The sequence below is a fragment of the Acartia tonsa genome, chromosome 4 (assembly GCF_053477335.1).
Source record: "Acartia tonsa isolate MP-2025a chromosome 4, ASM5347733v1, whole genome shotgun sequence".
Classification (NCBI taxonomy): Eukaryota; Metazoa; Arthropoda; class Copepoda; order Calanoida; family Acartiidae; genus Acartia; species Acartia tonsa.
The window spans coordinates 45,042,699-45,068,824 of record NC_137263.1 but is presented as its reverse complement, the minus strand read 5'-3'; the positions used below and the strand labels follow the sequence as shown (position 1 = coordinate 45,068,824).

The 26,126-nt window shown below is 32.9% G+C and overlaps 3 protein-coding genes across 9 annotated transcripts in view; 2 read left to right on the top strand and 1 right to left on the bottom strand.

Annotated features, from left to right (window-relative positions):
* Positions 1–26,126, top strand: part of dop (microtubule-associated serine/threonine (MAST) protein kinase dop) — a 256,094-nt gene that overhangs the window by 129,929 nt on the left and 100,039 nt on the right. Inside the window, exon 1 of one of the 6 annotated variants that reach the window (XM_080158450.1) lies at positions 4,569–4,956. The exons of the other annotated variants lie outside the window; for them this stretch is intronic. The gene's annotated coding sequence lies outside the window, so the exon portion shown is untranslated. Of the gene's footprint in view, positions 1–4,568; positions 4,957–26,126 lie in introns of those variants that run through there. 6 annotated transcript variants of the gene reach the window in all.
* LOC145317405 (methylcrotonoyl-CoA carboxylase subunit alpha, mitochondrial-like) overlaps positions 1–26,126 on the top strand; it is a 66,126-nt gene that overhangs the window by 17,183 nt on the left and 22,817 nt on the right. The window lies entirely within an intron of this gene.
* LOC145317398 (uncharacterized) lies at positions 5,898–11,942 on the bottom strand. The gene is made up of 2 exons (XM_080158461.1): positions 11,668–11,942; positions 5,898–11,369 (listed from the first exon to the last, which is right to left on the bottom strand). Exon 2 carries the CDS (start codon positions 11,008–11,010, stop codon positions 8,428–8,430), a length of 2,583 nt encoding a protein of 860 aa, XP_080014587.1. The 5' UTR covers positions 11,011–11,369; positions 11,668–11,942; the 3' UTR covers positions 5,898–8,427.

The window sequence follows — 26,126 nt, the reverse complement described above, 5'->3', positions numbered from 1 at the left end:
ACGGCTCAGCCGTTTAGCCGTTTTTTTGCTATTTTAAGGACAAATCTGTCATAAATTACTTAGAAATCAACTTTTTGAAACAAATTTTTGCTTTAAATCATGTGAAATGATACAAAAAAAACATTTTTTAGATTTCTAGTACCAGCAACTACCGGCTAGAACCGTTTGAAAACGTTTTGGATCGGAAAAGAGCATTATATAGAGAGAGGTTTCGTGATGGATTTCGCTTAAAAATACCCAACAAATGGCTAAACGGATGAGCCGCCAGCCGTTAGCCGCTACTTTTCCAACTTTTTGTTCGATTTAGGGAAAATAGACCTACCAAGGATTACTCATGCAAAATTTCAGATCAAAATTCAAATTCTAAGTGCCATTTATACATTGATTACGAGATGGTTGCATTAACCCCCCCCCCCCTTTGCAACAAACCATTTAAAATCTGATAAAAGTACCAACAGTTTTTAAGCTGACGACATAGTTATAAAAACTTAAGCGACCAGTCTAATTTACAGTCCAATGCCCCCTCCCTCCCTGGTATGACGATAATTATTTCAAAGATTTTGCTTACAATACTGAATACTGATAATGAAAGTTATGGAGTATCCTCCCCACAAACAAAGAGGAAAATAGGAAAAAGCTAACAAATTAACTACAAATTGTATAAGCAGTATTTTCTAGTTAACAATATTAATGGCTTTTTAGTTTTACAAACAAACCAGGTTCTATAAGGATTAGTTTTTTATTCTTTTTGATGATTGAGGAATTAGTGAAATAAACTTACAATTTTTTTTCTAACGTAAATGGAGGGTAAATTGACTGTAAATTACACTGGCACCCAAAGCTTAATTACCAGGTTTTTAGGTTGACATAAAAACTTTGGGTACTTTTATTGAATTTTGATTTCTTGGTATCAGACTAGTAGTGTCCAAACTGTTTAACCAATAATGCAAATCTATAGTAGGGGTAATTTTGTTTATTATCCTTCGGGATGTATTTCACTTTATCATCCATTGTCTTACACCTTAAAATTCCTGTGAAAGTGCCATATGGACAAACCTTTAAAAATTATTTCTATGTTATTTTCTATCAAAATACTCTTGGCTTGTTATTGCTGCGCTTCTAAAGGCAGAATTCATTGCCCTTTGGTAAGAAGCTTCCAGGTATAAACTAGCTGCTTCACTTTTAATCCAGGGAGCTAAAGGTATAATACAATGGCCGATAAATTAATGTACATCCCCAATGATGATACACAAAATTAACCCTTCTTTAGATTACAATTAGTGGTTAAACGCATGAATACTCAGCTTAATCCGAGCAACAAATCTAAATTCAATAAAAGTCAACGAATAGGAAAACGTTATGTTAAAACTTTGGGGACTAGTGCAACAAACAGCCAATGTCCCCTCCCTCCCTGCCTGATTTTCAATCTCTGTTTATCTATAGAATGCACTAAGGATGCGTTTAGGAATTTAAGCTTCTTGTATTTTATATAATTTTCTTAGGTAAATGCGTAAATGGAAAAAAATTTGAAAAAGGAAGATTAAAAGCAAAGCTTTTGAATTATTTATAAGTTCACTCATTAAAAATAAATAGCTGTCTTATACTTAAGGTTCTAGTAGCTTAGTCTTAGCCTCTAAGGGCTACAGAAACCAAACAGAGTTGTAATGTTTCAGATTAATAGCCTTTAACCACAACATTTTTTTGTTTGTTTGAAATAATACATTCCAAGAGATGAATTTAATTTGTAGATTTATTAGATCAACATCCCTCTGGGCAATGGATCATTATTGACCGATAAACCGACGCACAAGACTTGTAGATCAGCTGTGCTACTGAAAACAGCTGATATCTGACTGCATTCCTGTCAAATATTATAGTAGTGGCCTGTACAGCGATACAAGGATAGGAAAATTGGAGATAAATTAATGGGCAAAACCCCCAAAACCTTTACTTTATTTTTTTATTTTTAAAATAATTTATTTCGGCACAAATGCAATATGAACTAAACTATAATATTTACATATAGCAATGTAATATATTTTACTGAGCCGGATCTTTAAATCATTTTAGTGGTGAGCCAGATCAGGGTGAGCCAACTTTCCACCAATGAGAGCACAGCATTTAATGAAATGCCGCGCTGTGATTGGCTGAAATTCGGTCACACCGATCTGGCTCACCACTAAAATGATTTAAAGATCCGGCTCAGTAAAATATATTACATTGATAGATGATAGATATAAAAAATCTTCCATGCTCCTATCCCTAATTCCCTGACTGGTGTCATACGCATGGATAAAAAGTATAGATTTTTAACTTTGTAATCACCAGGGATAGGGATAGGGAATTAGAAAATTATTTTTTTTTTTGAAAACTTACTCTGTATGTCATTAAAACACCTCTTACCATTGTGTATGTGTGTGTATGATAAGTTATGCATTTTAAAAGCGAAGCTTTTCTATAATTAGGGTCGGTCCTTCCGTCCGTCCGTCCGTACGTCCGTCCGTAACGGATAGCTTTTTTTTGTTAATTTTGGCATGTTAGAATTGTCCAATCGATTTCAAATTTTGCTTGGTGATTCCTTTAAAAGTTAGGTACGATTTGATCTGATTTTTGGTATATTGATTCCTGGGATAACAAAGTATAATGTAATAAGCGTAGCAACCTTATAATCAAGTCCTAAAAATGTAAGTATGTCCATTAACATTATCCTGAATCAAGCAGTTTTTCAACAAATTTACTTACAATTTTGCTTTGACTCTTATACATTTATATTATGATTATTCAGTTCTAACACTATACAAGTGTTAATGTCCGTTTGTCCTACCGTTTCAGTGCTTCGCTTTTATGGATGTTGTCATCCTTGTTTTATAATGTTTAACTTTAAATGTTTCTTTATACAACAACATTTTTTATTTTCACGTAAATTTGTTGCAAAATTGCTTAAAAACTGGACACTTTTTAAAGACATACTGACATGTCATTTATAGGACTTGACTATAAAATTGATTCGCTTATAACATTACCCAACTTGAGAATAACTTGCCCAGTTATTTCTCGCATCGTATTATAAACAGCTTTCCGTGGATATAAAATTTACAAAAAAAAACCCAGATTTTTAGGCTCGGGCGAAAAAACTGAATTTTATAAGACTGAAGCTTTGATTTTATGCAAATCCATGTCCTTGCTTAGAGTTAATTTGTAAAAATGTTTCATACATTTTTACTTTGAATTTTAAATGTTCACACAATACAAAAAATATAATATAAAGAAAACAGCTATATTAATAAATATTCCACAGTACATCTTGACTTTTAAAATATAGATAGGTCAATGGTAGAGAAATTAATACATATCTAGATTATTTTGTTATGCATAGCCTGAAAATATTAGGTGGAAGAAATAATAACTTTATGTATCAAAGTTATATCTGTGAAAAGATTAGAGTAAAACACTAGAAAGGGAAGGGGTTAAATAACTGTATGTCCCCATGCAAGGACCTTGTGCTGACTTTTAATTGTTGGATCAACCAATTGTGTCGGGAATATTAACACAGCCAAGTAGCAGAAAACAATATCCTAGCAGACGAAAAAGGTCCTTGTAAAAAAAGCAGGTAGTTATCTGTATATACATTTATACTATAGATCTGTTATGAGAAAATTATAAAATCTTGTAATTCATATTTTAGAAGTGTATACTTTGCCTCTAAGAATAAAAACCACAAATAGCTAAATTTCATTTTTTCTGCACTGAATGCGCACCTCACAGCTAGGTGCTTGACCCTTTCCTCCTCCTTCCCCCTGCATTCACTTCACCCCTTTCTTTTATTATTTTTCATCTCAATATTTTCTCCTCCCCCTCCCCTTTTCAACTTCATTTATCTTATGTGTCCCCCCACCACCGCTACATATGAATATGGGGTGTGACCATATTTCCACCAAACTGCTTCTTCTTTTTCAAAAGTACACAATTAAAAATATTTGTTTGTGTGTGTATTTATGTCCAATGAGATCTCGGAAACAACTGAACCAAAAGTTTCACAAATTTCAGAAAAGTATAAATTGATTATGGGCAGGTTTTAGACTATTTTTCAAAGAGAAAAAAAACATAACACCCCGGTTTTAGACTATTTTTCAAAGAGAAAAAAAAACATAATACCCCCTGGCCCCCACAGGAAGACATTTTTTTGTTAGTGTAAAAGTTTTTAACCCTACCCTTCTGGCTTTTGGCAATTTGAAGAGACTTTATGTGGCAGTGATGTTTCATTGAACATTTTCCCCCTTTCCCCCTAAGGCCCAAAGTTTATTGCATATTAGTAGGCCTAGGCACGAATTTTTTCCAAAAAATATTACCAAAAATTATTCATTTAAAATCAAAGAGATTTTTAGGTTTCTTAAGTCTAGTGTATTTTTTCTTTATATAGATTAAAAGCTAACTTTTCTTTTTTAGCTTTTTCATGTTGAAAAAAAACCTAACGCGCATAGTGAGCGCTCCTATGAGGAACCAGATTATCTTTTCACGACGACGAGCTCATATGCCGGGTTTGAATATCTTGATATACGACTGTCATATTATGTTTACAGGGTAGAGGTAGAACATTGTATTGTGATATTATGAAATGATAATTTTCAGAACCGAATCAAAGTCTTAAGTTCATAGTCAGTACTTTTAGAGTTGAGTTAGGGACAAGTGAAGTGAGTGACAGACAGACAGACTGTTTGTTGTCTGTAGACAGATAAAAAAAAAAGGCGGCAAGGAACCATTAGACACATACATATTTGTGTGTAAGTCTAACCATCTTGCCGCCAAAAAAAAATATGAAAAAAATGTGACAAAACTTTAAAAATTAATTCAAAAATTAGATGTGTTAAAAATTATTTTTTTCGTGAATATATTTTTAGAAAAATAGTGATTTTTGTATTTGAAATCTTGTTTTATTGACAAACTTAAATGTACTAGGTAAGAAAACTAATTTTTACATTAATACATTTATGTTTTAAGAAGCTGTTTTAGAATTAAGTAGTACAATTTTTAGTCTTTTTTATCAGTAAATCACTAAACATGAATTAAAAAGTAGCCTAAAACCTTGATATAACGACAAATGATATTACCTGAAAAGTAGACAAAAAATGATTGGGTTGTACAAACTCTTAGTGTCCAAACATTAACATTTTCCCTAAGAATTTTAATATAGAAAATGGTTAATTTTGTTTGTCGTAATTTATCGTCTATTGTCTTATCCCTGATAAGATCCCTTTTAAAAATGACAAGTGATTTTGTCAAAAAAACACAAAAAAGATTTATTATTTATTACTAATTTTCCGATGAATTAGATATCAAATTGTACAAGAATATGTTTTTTTTATACAAATATGAGAACTCAAGATGCTAAATTTTATCTATATTCTTGTCCATGCAATCAAAGGAAAAACTTTTCCAGTATGACTTCGAAACCAATTAATATCCGCTAGATTAAAAAATAATTCATGAAATTAGACCCAAGGGGCCCCAGGCCCGGGCTAACAAAGCTGGTATTGATTTTATAATTTTTCATTTTGATATCCGAGGAAAGCTGTATATAATACGATGCTGTAAATAACTATTACCACCTAAAAACGACTCTTTATCATGCTGAAAAATTACCAAATCACAAAACAAGTGTTTGAAAGTTACCGAAAACATACAGACAAAAATTTGTATAATGTAACATAAAAAAAGTTGATAAAAAATTTTAATAATGAATGAATTTATTATGAAAAATTTATTCAAAATGAGAAATATTGTCTCAACCATGACACTTTGGTTGAGCTTGGACTTCCGAATTAGCGGGAAGTTCACGAGATCAGTTGGCGAACATACAAAACCCCCAATACCAGGAACCATCAAGTTTCAACAGCAGGTTTGAATATAGATTTATTGATGAAATTATTTCAAAAGACCTGAAATTACAAGATCAATTAATAAACAGAATAAAATATTATTCGTTATCTTAAAACTTTGAGCACTAAAAAAAATCTTTTTCTTTTCTTATGGTTAAAGAATCTTTGGAAACTTTGGCTTTAAAGGAAAATTATTTGGTTTAATAAATCATTGTTAAATGCAACAATAAGGCACATAAAATTACTAAAACATATATTAATCATAATTAAGTTTCATGTTTAGCTGGCTAAAGCCTTTTTAAAACTACATATAATCGTCCTATACACCATACTTCTTAATCAAATTAACAAATTCTACCTGAAGCTCTTATGGTTTCAAATCCCTGATATACTAGGGTAGTTCACACTCAATGAGACCAATGATAGGCCCAATTTTGTTCTCCGAAATCTTCACACACACATGTCTCATTCAAAAGTGAAAAAACGTGGGCGCATATAAACAATCCATGCTGCGTCACTTTATGAAGGGAAAGTCAAAAAAGACGACATTTGCGCTTAATTCTAGGATTAATGATAAGGAATTAATTTTGTACTTGATAAACACAAAGCTTCCTCGAAAAGAGGTTAAGACACACCCCCCGTTTGAAAGTCAAATTAACTTCCTTAACGAGATTCAAGGTTTTTTGCGCTGAGCACTAGCAACATTTCTCACTAAACTCAACTCACCACAATCACAAGAGAATGGCCACATCCCGAAAACGTGACAATTTTGCTCCTAACTAAATGAAACCCCGTGAAATGCATACACAATATTATACTCCTCACTAGGACTCATAATACCTCACATTTTAGGATAGAAGGATGGGGATTGGTTTGTACCATACAACATTCCATGCACATGACAATCACAAGATCACATACACAAATCCTAAAATGGATAATCCTATTAATCATGATGTTGTAAATATAACAACTTATACTAAATAATAATCATTTCATAATCAATAGGTAATAAATCATTATTAATAAATCAATAAGTACCTACGAAATCAGGTCGAAATGTAAACAATAATGGTAAAATAAAACGAAATAAATCTTAGACAAGAAAATTAAGATTTATAGGTACTTAAAACTAAATTGGTTAAGCATCAAAAAGAGTAGTAAGAAAAAATTTTTCAAAATCCTTGGGCAGAAAGTTTTTCAAACTTAATGAATAAGAACTGTAATATCTTAATCAACAATAAAACTTTTTAATACTTAAAGAATAGCAAATAATAATATCTGCGTTAGAATTTTCATTGAATTTATGAAAAAAATTCCAATTTTTCTTTGTAAAAAAATATGAGACTTTAAATATGAATTTTCAATCATTCCTTGATCTGAATAAAATGTTTTACTTGATTGAAATTCATATATAATTTTAAAAAAATCTGCTAAAAAAAATACTTGATTTTTTTTTTTTTAGAATAAATATCGAATCACGCAACCTCGACACATTTATTCCTTTTTGTTAAACTTTTCAGGTAAGTTTTATAATGAATTGTACTTTTGAAAAGAAATTAAACTCAATAAAATTAAATTTGAGCATATGAAATAGAATAAACTTTAATCGCATTTCATTTGATTCTTATTTTAGGCATAAAAATAGGCATATGAAAAATGTGGCTATTTTACTAAAAAAAAATCTCAATTTCCACAAAATAAGAATCAATTATTAATCATAATTTTTAATAATATCATACATCGTGTTCATTATTATAAATGCTTATCTCATAGAAAATAGAGTTTATATTTAAACATGAACGAAAATATATGTACCTAGGAAAATAATTGCTATAAATACTTTCTCAAGGTTTAAATTTGTCCGAAGTCGCTAGGTACATATATTACTACGAATCTCTGCTCTCGGAATGAAGAAAATCTTTACGCGTGGATTATTAGGAATCCTTGCCTCCGGAGTGAAAGAAAAAACTTTATTTGCTTACAAATTAAAACAAATATCTTGATTTTTTGCGATAATCTTTTTAAAATAATAATCAGAAATATTTTAAACATTATCATAATAATTTTACATGTTGTGTTCTTTACTTTAATGCATTATCTCATATGAGACTCTGAGAATAACATATTTAAGCAACTGTGAACCATGAAAAAATATACCTCGAAAAATACTTTTAAAAATCTATTTTTCTCAATCTAAAAAAATCTGCAAAAATCACTTTGTAGTTAATACACACAGACTTTTGCTTTTCAAAATCATACTTAAAGAAACAAAATCTTTTAAAATCTGCTTTAAAAGTCTAAACAACTTTGTAGAATTTTTGTGCTTAAATATGAACAATAAAATTAGTTGAATAATGAATACTTATTCTTTGCAGAACCTTTTTAGGTTCCCTTCACAAGCTTAATATATAACTTGTAATATTTTTTCTTTAAAGATCATTTTCACATAATAGTTTATGTTGTAGATTAGATATGTGTGGTTTGAAATTTTTCAATGACTTTCTGGCGGCAACACCCGCCATATTTCCACCCGCCATTTGCAGGCCTCTTACCCTGTGTCGGGCGGCAAGGTTGGCAGCAGCCAAGTCGATTCTTGATTCATGACAGCACCAGGGCAAGTAATAAAAGTGTGACTGTCATAAAATTTAGAATCATCTACCGGCTTTTGTCCGGCCGGAACCGAAACTCCCGTCGGCTCTTGTCCGGCCAGAACCGAATTTCTTATTGGCTCTTGCCCAGCTGGAACCGAAACTCCCGTCGGCTCTTGACCAGCTGGAACCAAAACTCTGATCGGCTCTTGTCCAGCCGGAACCGAAACTCCCGTCGGCTCTTGTCCGGCTGGAACCGAATCATTCAGCGGCTCAATACCCGCCGTAACAATATTCTCAACGGCTACAGTATCGTTACCAATATCATCAGGAATAACTGCAGCACAACTAACATCAACTGCAGAAGTAACAGGTTTCTCAATAACAGCATCACAAGCAGAACCAACAGGTTCATCATTAACAGCTACGGCAGACCCAACCGGCTCATTATCAACAGCTACGGCAGTACCAACCGGTTCATTATCAACAGCTATGGTAGTACCAACCGGTTCATTATCAACAGCTACGGTAGCTTTAAACGCAGATTTCTGCTGACCAGCTCCATAGTCAGCACTTGTACAGATAAAACCACTACCAAAAATGGTTCGCCACAACATAGACTGGCCCACTTTCTGGTAGGTTGATGGAAACACGTCAGGATGTGTATTTCCAATGATGATATCTAAGCCTCCACTGATATATGTAAATCTTTCTGGCGGCATCTTAAATATTTCGGCGGCGGTTTCCGGATGGACCGAGCGCATCTCGTTGCCACCTCCGAGGTTAGGCATAACAGCTGCCTCAAATTCTCTCAAGTTACCATCCCTGTCCTTCAGATAGAACACCACATTGCGGCAGGATGATTCACTACCGTCAGCAACAGAAATGTTTGTATATCTGCCGGTAGATTTCAGCTTCAACTTGTGGGACATCTTCTCAGATATAAGTGGTAGACTCGCACCAGTATCAAACATGACGGCGGCATGGCAGGCGCCGCCGCCAGGTGCTACAACTGGAACTATTTGCAGCAGGAAGGTACAGGTACTAGGCGCAGAACTTGATTTGTAGACTGTATTCACACTAGCACTAGCCTCATGCAACATACGACTATGATAACCGTCGCAATTATTGGTGCCACAGACACCAAGCTTATCCGATTTATTACAATTGTCAGCAGTATGACCATCACACAAGCAGAGTTCACACAATTTATTCTGCTGGACAACTTTTTTTCGGTCAACAACATCCATCTTCTTAAATGTGGGACAACGGAAAATAGGATGTTTATCCTCGCAATTTTCAACAGGACATGCACTGTTCCACTTGGAAGCCTTGTCCTTTCCAGCCTTTCCATTCTCATTGTCACTGCGGCCAGACACTTGCGCGGCGGCAGCTCTATCACGATTTCTCTTGCCGGCGCCATTGTCATAGGACATATCACCGGCCAACATGGCACCCCTGGTCCTCTCCAGCAGTTCTACAATTTTCTGGATGTTTGGTTGGTTCATGCTACCTAGCTCCATCATAATTTTATCTCTCAAATTTTCAGGGCACTTGTCTTTAAAAATATGAATAAGAGTTAGGTGATTGTAATCCTTAGCTGCAGAACCAACGATGGCTTCTACCTCCTGCATCATGCTCTTGAAGGTAGCAATTGCGCTAACCACGTCCACAGGTTTATCCACAGGTTTCATCTTGTTCAACTTAGTTAAAATCCTCATGAACCGGCGAGTGTTTGATAAAAACATCTGATCAAGAAACGCCCATTGTTCATTATGATCTCTAATCGCTGACACTTGCTTGCGTAGTTCCGGGTTGGTTATCACCTTCTCCATACACAACATCAAACTTAACCTCTGGTCAGCAAATCCATAACCAGAACATAGATCTTTAAAGACCTGTTTAAAGTTTGGGTAATCCGTGTCAGTACCGTCGAACGACGGCAACAAACTGTTGTCCCAGCGCCCATACTGCGGGTTGGAACTCCGAATATCCACGGCAGACATACTTCTGGAGAGAATGGCAGGTGTCCCACTCTCATCCAAATTAGATGAACGACGTTCCATCTCTCTAAGCCTTCGGTACATATCACGTACTTCTTGGCGCAACTCCATGGAAATTTTAAGCACTCCCATGTCCATCTTCACCTTCTCAATGACGTCGAGGTTCCTGGCGACAGTGCTTGACCTCGCGTCGTCCGAATCATTGTCAAGCCAGTACAGAATTTTTGTACACTGCTCCAACGACGCATAAACTTTATCTGCAACAGTTTTCTGCTCACTAGCTTCATCCAAATCACGCTTGAACTCGCGCAGCTCACTAGTATCCACGGCAGGTTTTAGACTTTTTATTAGGTCAGATTGGTCCTTGACCTCACTAAAAATGTCACGAATTGATTTTAAATTCACATTTTCACATGAACTAAAACTTTGGCAGGCTTTTAGATTTTCATAAAACACTTTTATCTGTTCGTCAAACACCTCTAGCCTTTCATTGCCAATAGCGATAGCTCGCTCAATTTTCTGCTTTTTAGTGAGCACCATATTGATTCACTAGGTAATTATTTCACAGAAAAATTGTCAATGTTTTTCAACCATCAGGTTATTTGAAATTCGCTTGTGCAGCTCCTTCAAACTCCAATCATTTGAAATTGCTTGTGCAGCTCTTTCTTTTTTGCATCAATAATCTAGATGCTATTGATCTCTTGATGAATGCTAACGCCTATTCATCAGATATTTTGAAATTGTCTCAACCATGACACTTTGGTTGAGCTTGGACTTCCGAATTAGCGGGAAGTTCACGAGATCAGTTGGCGAACATACAAAACCCCCAATACCAGGAACCATCAAGTTTCAACAGCAGGTTTGAATATAGATTTATTGATGAAATTATTTCAAAAGACCTGAAATTACAAGATCAATTAATAAACAGAATAAAATATTATTCGTTATCTTAAAACTTTGAGCACTAAAAAAAATCTTTTTCTTTTCTTATGGTTAAAGAATCTTTGGAAACTTTGGCTTTAAAGGAAAATTATTTGGTTTAATAAATCATTGTTAAATGCAACAATAAGGCACATAAAATTACTAAAACATATATTAATCATAATTAAGTTTCATGTTTAGCTGGCTAAAGCCTTTTTAAAACTACATATAATCGTCCTATACACCATACTTCTTAATCAAATTAACAAATTCTACCTGAAGCTCTTATGGTTTCAAATCCCTGATATACTAGGGTAGTTCACACTCAATGAGACCAATGATAGGCCCAATTTTGTTCTCCGAAATCTTCACACACACATGTCTCATTCAAAAGTGAAAAAACGTGGGCGCATATAAACAATCCATGCTGCGTCACTTTATGAAGGGAAAGTCAAAAAAGACGACATTTGCGCTTAATTCTAGGATTAATGATAAGGAATTAATTTTGTACTTGATAAACACAAAGCTTCCTCGAAAAGAGGTTAAGACAAATATTTAGAATAGAAATAATAGTTTTGTTTATTTTATTAATAGATTTTAATATATAGAATGAACAAGACCTAATTTTTTTTTAAGGGCATAAAGTTTAATGATTGATTAATGTACTTTAGTCTTTCACAGTATTTGGTCATTGGTGATATTTTGCCGTGATTTTTTTCATACACATTAAACTCGACAAAACATTTAATACTTATACGCAAAAAATCATTAAAAAGAATTTTCTCATAAAACTATAATCAAATTTAAGTTTTTTGTTCATTTACCTTTTTTTAACCTATTATGTGAATAATTTAAAATCATACTTAATATCCGCTGAATTATACCTGGAATCATGTATAACATCGTATTACAGGCAATTTTTTACGAATATTAAAATGAAAAATTATGTATAAAAATTATAAATACCAGTTTTGTTAACACAGGCCTTCGGACCTGAAGGTCAAACAAAAATGGTTTTAATCTTATAACTTTTTATTTTAAAATTGGCGGAAAGCTATCTATAATACGATGTGATATCTAACTATTCTTCATTAGAAATTGCCGTTGACTTGTTATTTAAATCCTACTTATGACCTAAATGTCCTTGTTAAAATGTCAATATTAATTTATTTTAATAGAATTAACTATACTATAAATACATACCTAGATATATAGTACCTTAATTTTATCACTGCAATGCATCTATGTAAATTAAACATCTATTATAAATAAGACATATTAGATAGCTTATCATAGATTAAAATAAAGATAGCTTTTGGCAAAATTCTACCTTCCCTTTTCATTTTGACCCACTTCAGGGAGGGAGAGGACATTTGACTGTTAATTACAATTGTACTCAAATTTTTATAAATACGTCTTTTAATCTTAATTGCTTTAAACTAGCAGTATCCATACTTTTTAACTAATAATCTAAAAAAGGGGTAATTTTGCTTATCAAAATTGCGAATGTACATTAATTTATCGGCCATTGTCTTATCCCTCAAGATCCCTGACCATGATGGACCATGTGTGTGTTCATGTGTGTGTGTCTGTGTGTGTGTGTGTGTGTTTGTGTGTGTGTTTATATGAATATTAACGCAATAAACAGTTAGGGAGTTGAATCCATTTTTATAGAAGCAGAAATATAATCTATGATTATGGTTTGGACCCTCTAAAACTGTAATCTACCCTTCCACTTTCCCCTCTCTTGGTGAAGATATCTTCAACGCCGATACGATTTTTGAAATATAAGATTCCACTTTTGTCTCTCTTGTTAAAGATATCTTCACCAAGAGAGGCAAAAGTGGAATCTTAAATTTCAAAAATCGTATCGGCGTTGAAGATATCTTCACCAAGAGAGGGGAAAGTGGAATCTTACATTTCAAAAATCGTATCGGCGTTGAAGATATCTTCACCAAGAGAGGAGAAAGTAGAATCTTACATTTCAAAAATCGTATCGGCGTTGAAGATATCTTCACCAAGAGAGGGGAAAGTGGAAAGGTAGATTACAGTTTTAGAGGGTCCAAACCATAATCATAGATTATATTTCTGCTTCTATAAAAATGGATTCAACTCCCTAACTGATAAAGGTAAATCAAAACAAGAACGTTAATGTCAAAAGATGCAGTGAAAGGGCAAAAAAATGAATTTAGAAATAGGATAAGACACATGATGTTAGCATCTAGGGTGTCTGCATTTAAATAGAAGGGATGCTTCAGAAAATAGCCTAAATCCATCTTTTGTAAATTTGAAATATACATAATTAACACGGGGAGGGAGAGGTCAGTAGCTGTTTAATTTATCTATTTCCAACACGTGTAAGCTGCTATGTCCATTTTTGTGACTTGGATGATGACTTATTTATCTCTTGTTAATCAGCACCTGTATCCCTAATTCAATAACTCTATGGTCGTTTGATGTAGTATCCGAGGATAAATGGATAGGATATCGAAGGATAAATTGATAATCCCCAAAATATTGACAAATTCGGCCTTTGATAGCTTGTGTAGTACTAGTGACTGCACCCTTAGATGCCTATAGGGCGCTTAAAGCAAGGGGAAGGGCCAAACACACCATTTTAAATTCTTATTTCAAAAAGAAAAAATTTTAAAAATTGGTGGGTGTAATTTTTTTCTAGGGGCGATTTCTTTTAGACGGTTGGTATTATCCACGCCAATCTTATTCTTCCCAGGATCTTTTAGACATTTCACTCTAAAGGAGAACCATATCGGTTCAGCAGTAGGTGAGATCCTTTGTTACACACAGATAGATAGACACAATTACCTCCAAAGTCTTTGCCTGATGTACTACTGTGATTTTGAAGAGCTATAAGATCTTAGAAACAGCCTTAAATGTGTGTGTAAGTGATTATGATATGATTGCATGATACAAAAACCAGGACAGAGAAAAATATGCAAAATAAATAATAAAACCAGACTGAAAAGTTTTAATGCAAAGAAAAATAAAAATTTGATTGTAAGATTACTTTTCAATTACTTTTAAGATATCAAATTAAGTAGGGTTCTGGCCTTGGAACAGCTTTTTAAACGTCTTGGGTAGGTTTAGGTATATTTGTGTTGAGTTGAAGTTCTAAAGTTTGATAAAGCAATAAATGTATAATATTTTACTTCAATGATAAAGCTGAAAGCTAATAGTATAAAATATCCTAAACAAAAATATGACAGCGAATCTTGCCTCTTGGCGTACCTTTCATTTTAAAATTGATAGAAACCTGATTTGGACTAATCTAAAGCTTTCCTTAAATTGAAAAATTCAAGCGGTTTGCTAGATCTAAACAGACAAACAAAACCCTACTGCTGTATATATAGGATTCATAACTTTCATTAATTTATTATTGTCGGTATTATTCTACAAAATTGTTTTTTCATAATACACTTTTTTGTCTCCATTTGCCCATCCCTGTGGTTCATAAACCAAAATATTTTTAGATGTTCCCATGTACTCTAAGCTTATCAGTAGCAGACAGGGAGGAGGGGGACAATGGACTGTAAATTATACTGGTACCCATAAGTTTTATAAACCTGATTAAAAACTTTAGGTACTTTGATAAAATCTTGATTGGCTTGTTCAAACTTTATAGTGCCTAAACAGTGTCAAAAATCAAGAAATAATTTGTTTCATCAATTGGGATGAACAACAATTTATCGTCCATTGTCTTTTCCCATAAGATCCCTGATAGCGATGTAACTCTTTAATTAACTTCAAGATTTTAGCATATTTATATAAAGGAGCGAAAAAAAAACTTTACAACTTATTTTTTTTTTGAATTTATATGTTTTTAATCAGGGTATTAAAGGTATAAAGGTATTAAAGGTATAAGACAATGGTTTTTAAATTGATGTACATCCCCAATGATAATACACAAAAGTACACTTACCATAAATTACAATTAGTTGTTGAGACGTTTGGACACTCAACTCAATGAAACAACAAATCAAAATTAAATAAAAGTCTACAAAGTTGTTAAACCAAAAAATAAGAAAACCTTTTATAAAACTTTGGGGACTGGTTTTACTAACAGCCCAAAGGCCCCTACTTCCCTGTTTTTTAATACCCCTTATCGTTATCCTTATATAGGAAATATTTTTGGTCATCCCTTAAGGATTATTTTTTTCTTATGTAGCAATGATTAATGGTCACAAAAACCCCTTCTGTTAAATTTTATATTAACTACGGGGGAGGGGGGGGGGATACTCCACTCCACCCATTCAACACCCCACCCACGAAGCCGCTGGTTATAAAAATTGGATTAACGCACCATCGTAACACACACACACATAAAATATATGCTTTGAAATTTAAATAATTGAAGTCTTTTACGGGACCGACAAAGATTTGTGTATCTAAACATGATATCATTTTTTAAACCGAACTTTTTCTACATTTTGGGTCGGTTCGTCCGTCCGTCCTTACATACAGATAGCTAGGATTGTTAATTCAGGCTTTTTTATTCGTACTCTTAAATATATGCTTTGCATGCCGATTCTTGTAATAACAAGGTACAATTGAGAAATGGTAACAACTCTATAAACGTTACCAGAAAGTTGACACCAACTTTTACATGATAGATATATGAAGCATCTTTATAATCAAGTTATGTAAGTATGTCCTTTTTAAGCATTCTGCATTCAAGCAATTTTGCTTTTTTTGTTCTTCAAATGCTGTTTGTTAAAGCTTGTTAATTTTTCGATCTACTGTTTGATTTGTTGATCTTCGCTTTTATGGATGTTGTCATGATTGTTTTATAAATGTATTAGGATAACCTTATATAATTCAGAAATGTTGGAATAGGTTCATTGCCTAAATATTTAAAGGGTTCCACGCCAAACGTAGGAGTGAGACAAACGTCGGAGTGGACAAACGCACGAGTCCCAAACGTTGGAGTAGGACAAACGCAGGAGTGGGACAAACGTCGGAGTGGACAAACGCAGGATTTTTGGGACAAACGTCGGAGTGGACAAACACTGGAGTCCCAATTATTTTTTTCAATTTTGAATTTTTTTTATACAAACCACCCCCCCCCCCCCCCCCTCGGTCTCGTTATTTTTCTTAGTTAGGTTATGTTAGGTTATAGGCCAGGGGGCCGAGCGCTGCGGCCATAGTCATTATTTTGTAGATAGGCGTATAAAAAAGTTTCAAAATTGTCATATTATTAAAATAGCGGACACTCCTAGGTTTTACTTAAGCAATGTCCACTCCTACGTTTGTCCACTCCGACGTTTGTCCCACTCCTACGTTTTTCCCACTCCAACGTTTAGGACTCCTGCGTTTGTCCACTCCGACGTTTGGGACTCTTACGTTTGGGGAAGGACCATTTAAAGAACCCTTTGGGAAAAAAATAATTATATAAATAATGGCATTTATAACCATATGTAGCAAAGCAATAACAGACTATTTATATGAATAGATATTAACAGAAGAAAATTTTTATAGCCAATGGATATTTTGAAATTATTTAAATTTTTTTGGATGATTTTATTTCTTTTTTCCATGAGTATCCATATAGACACAGATTAATCAAACATACACATACCCACACATACTTACACACAAACACACACACACATACACACACACGCTCACACAAAACAATCCTTTGATGTAGCCAACGCCTACATGAACTAATGTCTTATCATCTAACAACTAAAAAATAAAGGCATTATGATTTATAGAATTTACAATGAAACACTTTTTTTTCAGGGATCTTAGGGGATTAGAAATCGACGAGAAATTTTTGTACAACCTCAATTATGATACACAAATTAACCCTCCTTTGGGGCAAAATAATTAGTCTTAAATTTTGGACACTGCTGGTCCGTACCAGCTGTAACTAACCAACAAATGAATTAATTCGAAAAAAAATATTCGGGGGGCAGCACTTCTTAGTAATGCCGACCTCTTTTATCTGCCCCCAAAATATAATTTTAGATTTATTTCGCTTGTTGGCTAAAGATTTAGTGCCAATGAATGAGAGAACGTGTTTATAAAACTTCCTTGTAAATTTTCATTATCAAAACAAGGATGACAACATCCGTAAAAGTAAATCTTAACAAATCAGGCACATAGAAACAAATTAACAGTTACTATCAAAAAATATATTTAAGAAGTTTTAGCAAATTGTTGTAAATTTATTTAACTTTCACGTTTTAAACTCAACTTTCCTCTAGCCCTCTGTCAAAAGAAATAACATGGAGATAGACAAGTGGGTCTAAAAAGAAGTAACAAATTAATGAAATGGGAAAGTGTAAAGTTGTTTAACATGTAATTGTTATCTAATTCCTTTCTACTCTATTCGGTGACTTTTTCCAGAGCACAGCTGCTCTATATCTAGTAAAAGATTCCAATAAATTTAGGTATGGAAAGTCAAAAAACAAATTTTCTATGGGCTCCGACTCTATTCTAAAAGAGATGTGTATTTGAAAAAAAGGGATTAGAAAATCAGGAGCTATGAAGAGCATCTTGCAAATGTGAAACCCAATCGGTTTAGTAATTAGCGAGATCTTAACGGATATATAAAAAAAACATAACTATATGATAAATAATAGGATTAGTAGCAATTGTGTTTCTTAAAAAAATACCATATTTTGTACGATTCCTTCTTAAAATCCTCCAGTAAGTGATATTTTTAATTATTTAGGCTAGGTTAGGTTAGATAAAGTAAAGATGAAAGAGCCCCACAGTGATATAGCCCTGCAGTGTTAAGTCCTAGAAATATATTTTTTCGATAATGAAGATTTTGGTGAAAAACATTTAGAGTTCCTTAAAGGCAAATTTTAGTTAAATAATCCATAAACAACATACAATTCTTTGGCTGCCAAAACTATGGATGTTGTCATCCTTGTTTTTGTGGACTCTGGTTACCTCATTTGTTGTTAGGTTCAGTTTTTTTTCAGAAAATTAAAGATTGTTTATTTAAATTTATTCATTTTCTTTTTAACAGGGATCTTAAAGGATTAGACAATCGAAGAAAAATTATTTAAGAAGTCCAAAGTTTTGTTAAGAAAGACTTTTAACTTTTCACTACCCAATTACATATGATTTAACATAGGAAAGTAACCAGTTAAGTAACCAGGAAAGTAAGTAGGAAAGTTTATAAACCATCCAATGAGATATCATGTTTTCAATACTTTAGGTACCAGTGTAATTTACAGTCAAATGTCTCCTCCCTCCTTGTATTTCTTAACCTAAAAGCTTAAAAAAGATCCATTGTTGATTACCGGCCCTAGCATCTAGTGGCTCTGTATTCAAATAAACTTACCCTGGAAGCTAAGTATGTGAAGCTTCTCTGAAATGGAGAACTCGTTAAGTAATTTGCGATGTCTTAACGGATACACAAAATAACCTGATTACTTTTTCTTTTTTTTAAATATATCTTTATTATCATGATTTAAAAATTTATGATTATTTATTATTTTGTACTTTTTAGGTAAGTGCTGTTCTTTTATCAACAAAGCTGTTTATAAAACCTATACTTGTTGGGCTTATATTACCTAACCTTAGGTAATTTTATATATTTTCTGTATGGAAGAAATAAGATAGGTCTATGCAGTGTTGATAACATTACAATTTGTATAAAAGGAGGGAGGGGACATTATTACAATAGTTCCCTAATAGTTAAAATAATGTTTTGTCATTCGTTGCCCTAACAACTTTGGGGACAACTTTGGATTTTGATTGGTTAGTTTAATAAGTTGAGCGTCCATACGATTCAACCACTTATTGTAATCTACAGAAGGGTAATTTTGGGTATCTTCATTGGGGATATTTATCAATTTATCGGCCATAATCTTATCCCTTTAGATCCCTGACTTTTATAAATTGTCATTTAGTCGACACAAATCGTTGTAAATAAAAGTCAACGTTTTCATGTTGAACAAATATGATCGTTCTTGTTATTTATCACTTTTTATCTATTTTATGAAGTAATTTATCGTTTTTTCACCTCTTACCGTTTTTATGCACTTCTATAAATTATGATAAGGCCAAGAATATCATCATAACAAGGATCACAGTATACATTAAAGCGAGTGTTCTATTGAAAAATTCAGTAAAATATCACTTAGTTGGAAAACAATTTATTTGCCATGTCTCTTTTAGGTTGGGTTAGTATATGTTAGGTTCTAAAACCCCCCACATGGTTCAATATACTTAAAAGCAAGATTTTAGTAAGAAGAAAATAATTTAATGGAGAGAGGGGGGTTGATCCCTAATTTCTTTTATAAACACTTTTCCTAATTCGTTGGTTTTTTTTTAAATCTACAAACTCGAAGTGATTTTCTTTACAATATTGGGGTTGCACAATAATTTATTGTCCATAGTCGCATCGTATTATTAAAAGCAAAGGGCCAAAGGCACGGGCTAACAAACCTGGTATCAATTTTATGATTTTATTTTATTATTCGTAGAAAATTGTCTGTAATACGATACAATCCATAATTTTTAGTATGGGTGAGAAACGGTTCTAATCCAGCGGATTTTAATCGGTTTCGAAGCCATACTGTAAAAGTGTTCCCATTTTACATTGGCAGAATTTATTTGTTTACCGCCAAAAAACAATTTTCAAATGCTTGTCCTATCCTTGTCTGGGGGGCAGAACATGTAGGAGTAAATTAAAATCCTGCTGAGAAGTTAAAGATTCTTGTTAAGATATTCAATCTTCTCCCTCGCTCTTTCTCTCTCGCAATCTCCCTCGCTCCCACCCTTACTATTTCCCGCTATTGTTTGTCCCTCTCTCTCTCTCTCTCAGTCTCTCTCTCTCTCAGTCTCTCTTTCTCTCTCTCTCTCTCTCTCTCTCTCTCTCTCTCTCTCTCTCTCTCTCTCTCTCTCTCTCTCTCTCTCTCTCTCAGTCTCTCTCTCTCTCTCTCTCTCTCTCTCTCTCAGTCTCTCTCTCTCTCTCTCTCTCTCTCTCTCTCTCTCTCTCTCTCTCTCTCTCTCTCTCTCTCTCTCTCTCTCAGTCTCTCTTTCTCTCTCTCTCACTCTCATTCTCTCTCTCAGTCTCAGTCTCTCTCTCAGTCTCAGTCTCTCTCTCTCTCTCTCTTTTTTCCCCATCTCTTATCTCTCTCTTTCTCTCTTTTCACTCTAATACCCAGTACTAATACTAAGCTTCCTTAAAAATTCTTAGATTTCGACCACACTATTCTAAAGAAATTCTATCCATACTAAGCATCAGTACGTCTCTCTGTTTATCTGCCTGTTTACCTGTACCAGCTGGACCGATAACACAAATAAAATAAAAATAAGTAGCACAAAAAATTACAAATAAAATGACATTAAAAAAGAAATAAAATCCCTGTTAAACTATTTGCTGTTATTATAACAGCATAAAACTGTGTCATTTCAATAACGTGTCGATAATATTTCATCGATAACCACTTAAACCATTAGTTAACTTGTTGTCACAGTAATCTTATCAATAGTAAGTCGATGGTATGACAGTCATAACAACTATGATTTAATTATAAGTTGTCGACAAAATAAATTGAATGTCGACACCATGCCATCAAGTTTATCAGGGAAAAGATAGATAAAAAGATTGAACGACCAAGTAAGGTTTCATTAATTAAATTAATTAACTTTCGACATAAAAGGGAGGAACCGAAAACATTTTATTCAACTTTTTTGCCATCCCTCGGTTTTGGTGGTCACATATGTATGTACGTTTGTTGGGCCACTTTTTGTTGTTAATGTTTTGCTTTAAATGGCGGGGTCTCCATTTTTTCTCATCATTTTTCAAAAATATTTTCAAAGTGTATGTGCAAGTTTTTAAACACTCATAGTATACGTAATAGCCTCAATAATGCTATTTTTGTTGAATAAACATGTTTAAGCTCACTAAAAACCTTACCCATTTGGTTAAATATTGGCTACTTTTCAGTGTTCCATCCTATTAAACTTACAATCGTTCTCAAGACCAATAAAAGGCTTACCTACATTTTTTTTGAACCTCCAAATTGATTTTGATTGATTGATTGATTAGCTATCGATTCTTGATGTTTGGATCTGATTCGTCATGGAGTAGGTTTTGATACATCTATTTGGATAACTTTAGAAATACTTTGTTTTTCATTGCCTTTTAAGTGGGAACTTAATCCTGAACGCCAAGTTTGGTCCAAAAACTTGTTTCATCAAAAAAAAGCCATGGAATCCTTTTTACTATCAGTGGACCCTCCCCCTCTCTTTATTTTCTTATCTAATATTTTTTACAATTGCAGCGTGAGATTCTCTAACCTTGTGGGGCTCTGCTTAACCTTTCTTAACTTCTAAGATGCATTTGTAATATACTTTTAGCGCAGAAACTCTAAAATTAGAATATTTATCACATACGCGTACAATAGCTATGATTCTACATTTAATAACTTAAAAAGCCTAAGATTATCTTTATTATTTTTATATTACAATTTACAGTTTTTTTGTATGGTGAATGATGGTCCATTTACTATACAGGGGATATTTTCAAAGTAGCTGTCATGTGCTTTTTAATCCTCCGCCCTAAATCATATATCAAGCAATTAATATAGAAAGCCTAGATAAACTATACCTTACTTGGACCAATTGTGAATAAACCGACCACAAAATTAATAAATTTATTCGTTTGTTGAATCATATGTGACTAAAAATATTAAAATATTCGTCTGCTAGAAATTTCGGGTATTGTCGTTTTCAAGAATTCGCCACTTAATGGGCGTTTCGACGTTTTTTTACACAGTAGCGTTTGATAGGTTATTTCAGGTTAGGTTAGGTAAATGTAAATGATTGCCCCACAGTGGCTAGAAATAAGAGAAAATACGACGAAACGCCTATTAGGAGGAGATGTCACAAAACCGACAATACCCGAATTTTCTTCCTAAGTTGGGTGTATTATTGTGTCTGATTGGCCTTCTAGGGTAATAAATCTATTAATCAAGCAAACAGGTTACCTTCCATACTAGCAAAGGACAAACAGACACATTTGGTCAAATTATTTTGTCATACTCATATCTCTGTCAAACGATTGTACTGTTATCATATCAATTTAAGATTCTAGTCATAATGTCAGAAAAATATCATCTTATTGTTTATTTTTTAGTCAAACTAACTCTTTAAGTCGACATTTGTAATGTCATAAGAATAATGGCGAGGATATATCAGTAAAAAAACATTTTTATTCAAAGACATACGGGACCTCCCTCTTTGACTAAATTATAATTTATTTTGGTTATGCTAAAAACTTAGTTATAAGAATATTTCAAGTATGGCTTTGAAACCATTTAATATCCGCTGGATTAGAACTGGTTCTCAGACATACTGTAAAGTCATGTATAGCAACGAATTACAGATTTCCACCAATATTGAAATAAAAATCTTAAAATTAATACCAATTTTGATCTTATAATTTTGTATTTTAATATCTGCGGAAAGATGTCTATAATACGATGAGATAGATAACTATTATTGTCTTCACAGGTTGCTAATTATTTTCTATAATAGATATCATTGTCCTGTTAATACTGACAGGCACTTGAAATCTGAAAAGACTAATATTAATATCACCATGACAAAGCACACTGGGCTTCCAAATAAAAAAAGTTGAAGGAAGCTACTACAAAAAAAAAGAATAGAATTCTTGAATGTTTATTACGAGCATTTTTTGGTGATATTACCAAAAGCTAAGTTTAATCAAATTTCTTGCAAGAATGAGCTGTTTTAAAAATATGACTATGGTTTTCTTTATGTGCAGCTGACGCCTTCAACTTTCTCAAACAACAAGCACAGAGTAAAATAACAAAAATAAGCATTTGAAAAATATGTATAGTATATGTAAATATTGGTAGTAAATTGAAAGGTTTTTTTAAGTATTTATTATTTAAAAGCAATTTAAAAATGTGATTCATAAAGTCGGAGGACCATTGAATAAATATAACAGCAATTTCCTAGCAGGGTTATTGTGGCTGAAATATAAAGGTAAATACAAAATAGAAAGAATGTGGACAGATTTAAATTAGGTTTCCTGTTTTTTTTTCAGAATTCACTTCCCTGCCAAAGCATGACTGGGCTATCTTAAAAGAATGTAAAAATAAAGTTGGAAATTTGAGGGAGGGAATAGACTATACTTTATAATACTGGTACTTAAAGTTTTATTAGCACGTTTTCTTATTTGTTTGTTTTAAAACCTTGGGTACTTATTTTCAATCTGATTTTGTTGTTCAATTTGTTGTACAAACCTGCAGTGCCTAAACTTTTCCACCAATAATATAAATTCTCAGAAAGAGTTTTTTTTTCAACAGGGGTGTTCTGTTAATTCTATGTTCTTAAGTTATCTAAAATGGCGTAGATATTTCAAGTGATATATATAGTAATACCTTTATAATTATTAATAATATTTATTTTATTGACTGTTAGAGAATAAGTCTTGGTCATCTCTTTAAATCCTTTTCATTCAAGAGCATAAAACAGTTGCAGTTTCCCATAAACTTGAGATGGGGCATTTGTACTTTCAACCTCCTTTAAAATAAGTCCTCTGTTTTAAAGTAAATGGATGTATGTATTTGACATATGTGTATGTAATTTAAATAAAAAACGGCTGGACCGATTGGCTGAACAGTGAAAGATCAACATAAAATATACATATAAAAACTTCCAAAGAAATCTAAGAACTTTGATTTGCTACGCCCCTAGAGGCCTCAAGGGTACTTGAGGGTGGGGGGTTGAATTTGACAACCTATTTTCTTATATTAATTTGAAAATAAAAAAGTAAATTTGGGAGAGGGGGGGGGGAGAATAGATTACCTTCCCAATTTATAATTTTAGTTTTTTAAAAAAACCATAAAGTTCATTCAAAAGACATAGTTGTACAAAAACCATGAAATCTAAATTGTTCAGAGATATTAAAAGATAGACATGAATTAAAAGAATTAAAAGCCATTTTAAGTTAAAAGTTCGAAGAAAAAAGTCTAAACCCAAATCAGCCAAAAAGTTTTTAAACATTTTTAAAATAGAAAAAGTTTTGTTAATGTATTTAAGATTTAAAAGTTTAGTTTGGCAGTTAAGATTAGTTCTAACAAGAATCAACATTCAATATTAATAGCGCAGGTACATAAAATATTTCATTTCCAAAAATTCTAATTCATTACTAGCGACTGTGGCTCTAGCTTCTAGTGTCTCTGAGGTAGGGGGTGGAAGAAAAGTAGCATAAAATATATATAAAAAAAACTAAATCTTGAAAATAGAATGGCCTAAAAAGATACGGGGACATATGAGAAGCTTCCCTTATATTGAGAATTCAATCAGATCAGTAGTAAGTGATATCTTAACAAGCAAACAAACAAAAACCTTACTACTTTTTGTAATTAAATCTGTGGGATTATTCATCAAATTTGTGTAAAATTGTAAATTTCTGTCTGAATTTTCAAAGATATCGGAAAATGCTGGTCCAAATTTTTAGGTATGCTTTATGAATATCTGGGTTGTTCTAAGCTAGTTTCCAAACCTCCCCCCACTCTCCCCTAGAGGCCAGGGGCGAAACAATCATAAAATATTTATAATATTTATTTTTTACTTATTTTTAAGCTTGAAAATAAATAAGAAAAGATTAATTTAATTAGTATTATCCTATCCCTCTCTCCCTGTTATTTTGATATAAATTGGGACAATTACGGACAGCGCTGCAAATAACACATTTACTAAGATTAGATTTTATATAAAGTCAGGCAGGGACGGGACAATGGGCTATTTATTACACTAGTTCCCAAAGTTTTGTAATGACGTTTTCTTATTTGTTGGCTCAACAACTTTAGGGACATTTAATGAATTGGGATTGGGTGGTTCATAATTGTATGTGCATAAACGTTTCAACCACTAATTATAATCTATAGAAGTGTTGATTTTGTTTAGCATCATTGGAGATGTAAATAATGTTAACGGCCATTGTCTTTTCCTTTAGATCCCTGATATCAAGTACAGAGATATGGCATCTGTACCTGTTTTGCCACCTGTAATTATGAGAATAAAATAATTTTAATCTTATTAGGACTATAGGGATAGACCTACGTCATTTAAAAAGGGGGATAGGGCACTTCAACTTTACTTGTTATCAAAATTGTATTGTACATTACATATGATTGTTTAACACGTCAAAAAGCCTATAAACTACCCTAGACTAATGTTAAGCTTTCTTGATAACTGATCAGCATTTTTCAGTATTTTACTGGAAATACATAACACATATATCCAGTTACTTAATAATTCTGTCTGTTCGAACATTTTTTGTTTGGAGTTAAAATTTCTAAAAAAGGGTTGCTGTTAGGTAAGCTTCATATTAGTCCTGAACAGGGTTTACAAATGCTCCTATTGGCTGCTTTTGTATGAAAAAGAGAATTGTTGGTGAGTTAACCTTGGCCAGCTAATATCCCGCTAGTAGTATATGTATATTACGTGTGGTGTGACTTCACATCCGCTTATGATAGCTTTAGCATACTGTTATATATCGCAAAATGATATATAAGTGCAAGCGTAAAAGATTCAATACTATGCTTGGAGGAAGGGGACTTTAATTATATTATTCTCAACAGTTTTTTTTTAAATAAATCTCAATCTTTGGCTCTTAAACTTTGGGGACTTTTATTACATATTGATTTGGTTGTATTATCTTAAGTGTCCATTATTATTCAAAGAGGTAATTTTGTTCATCGTAAATGGGG

Excerpts from the sequence above, each read along its gene's own strand:
- LOC145317398 (XM_080158461.1), bottom strand. The coding sequence starts at position 11,010 with ATGGTGCTCACTAAAAAGCAGAAAATTGAGCGAGCTATCGCTATTGGC.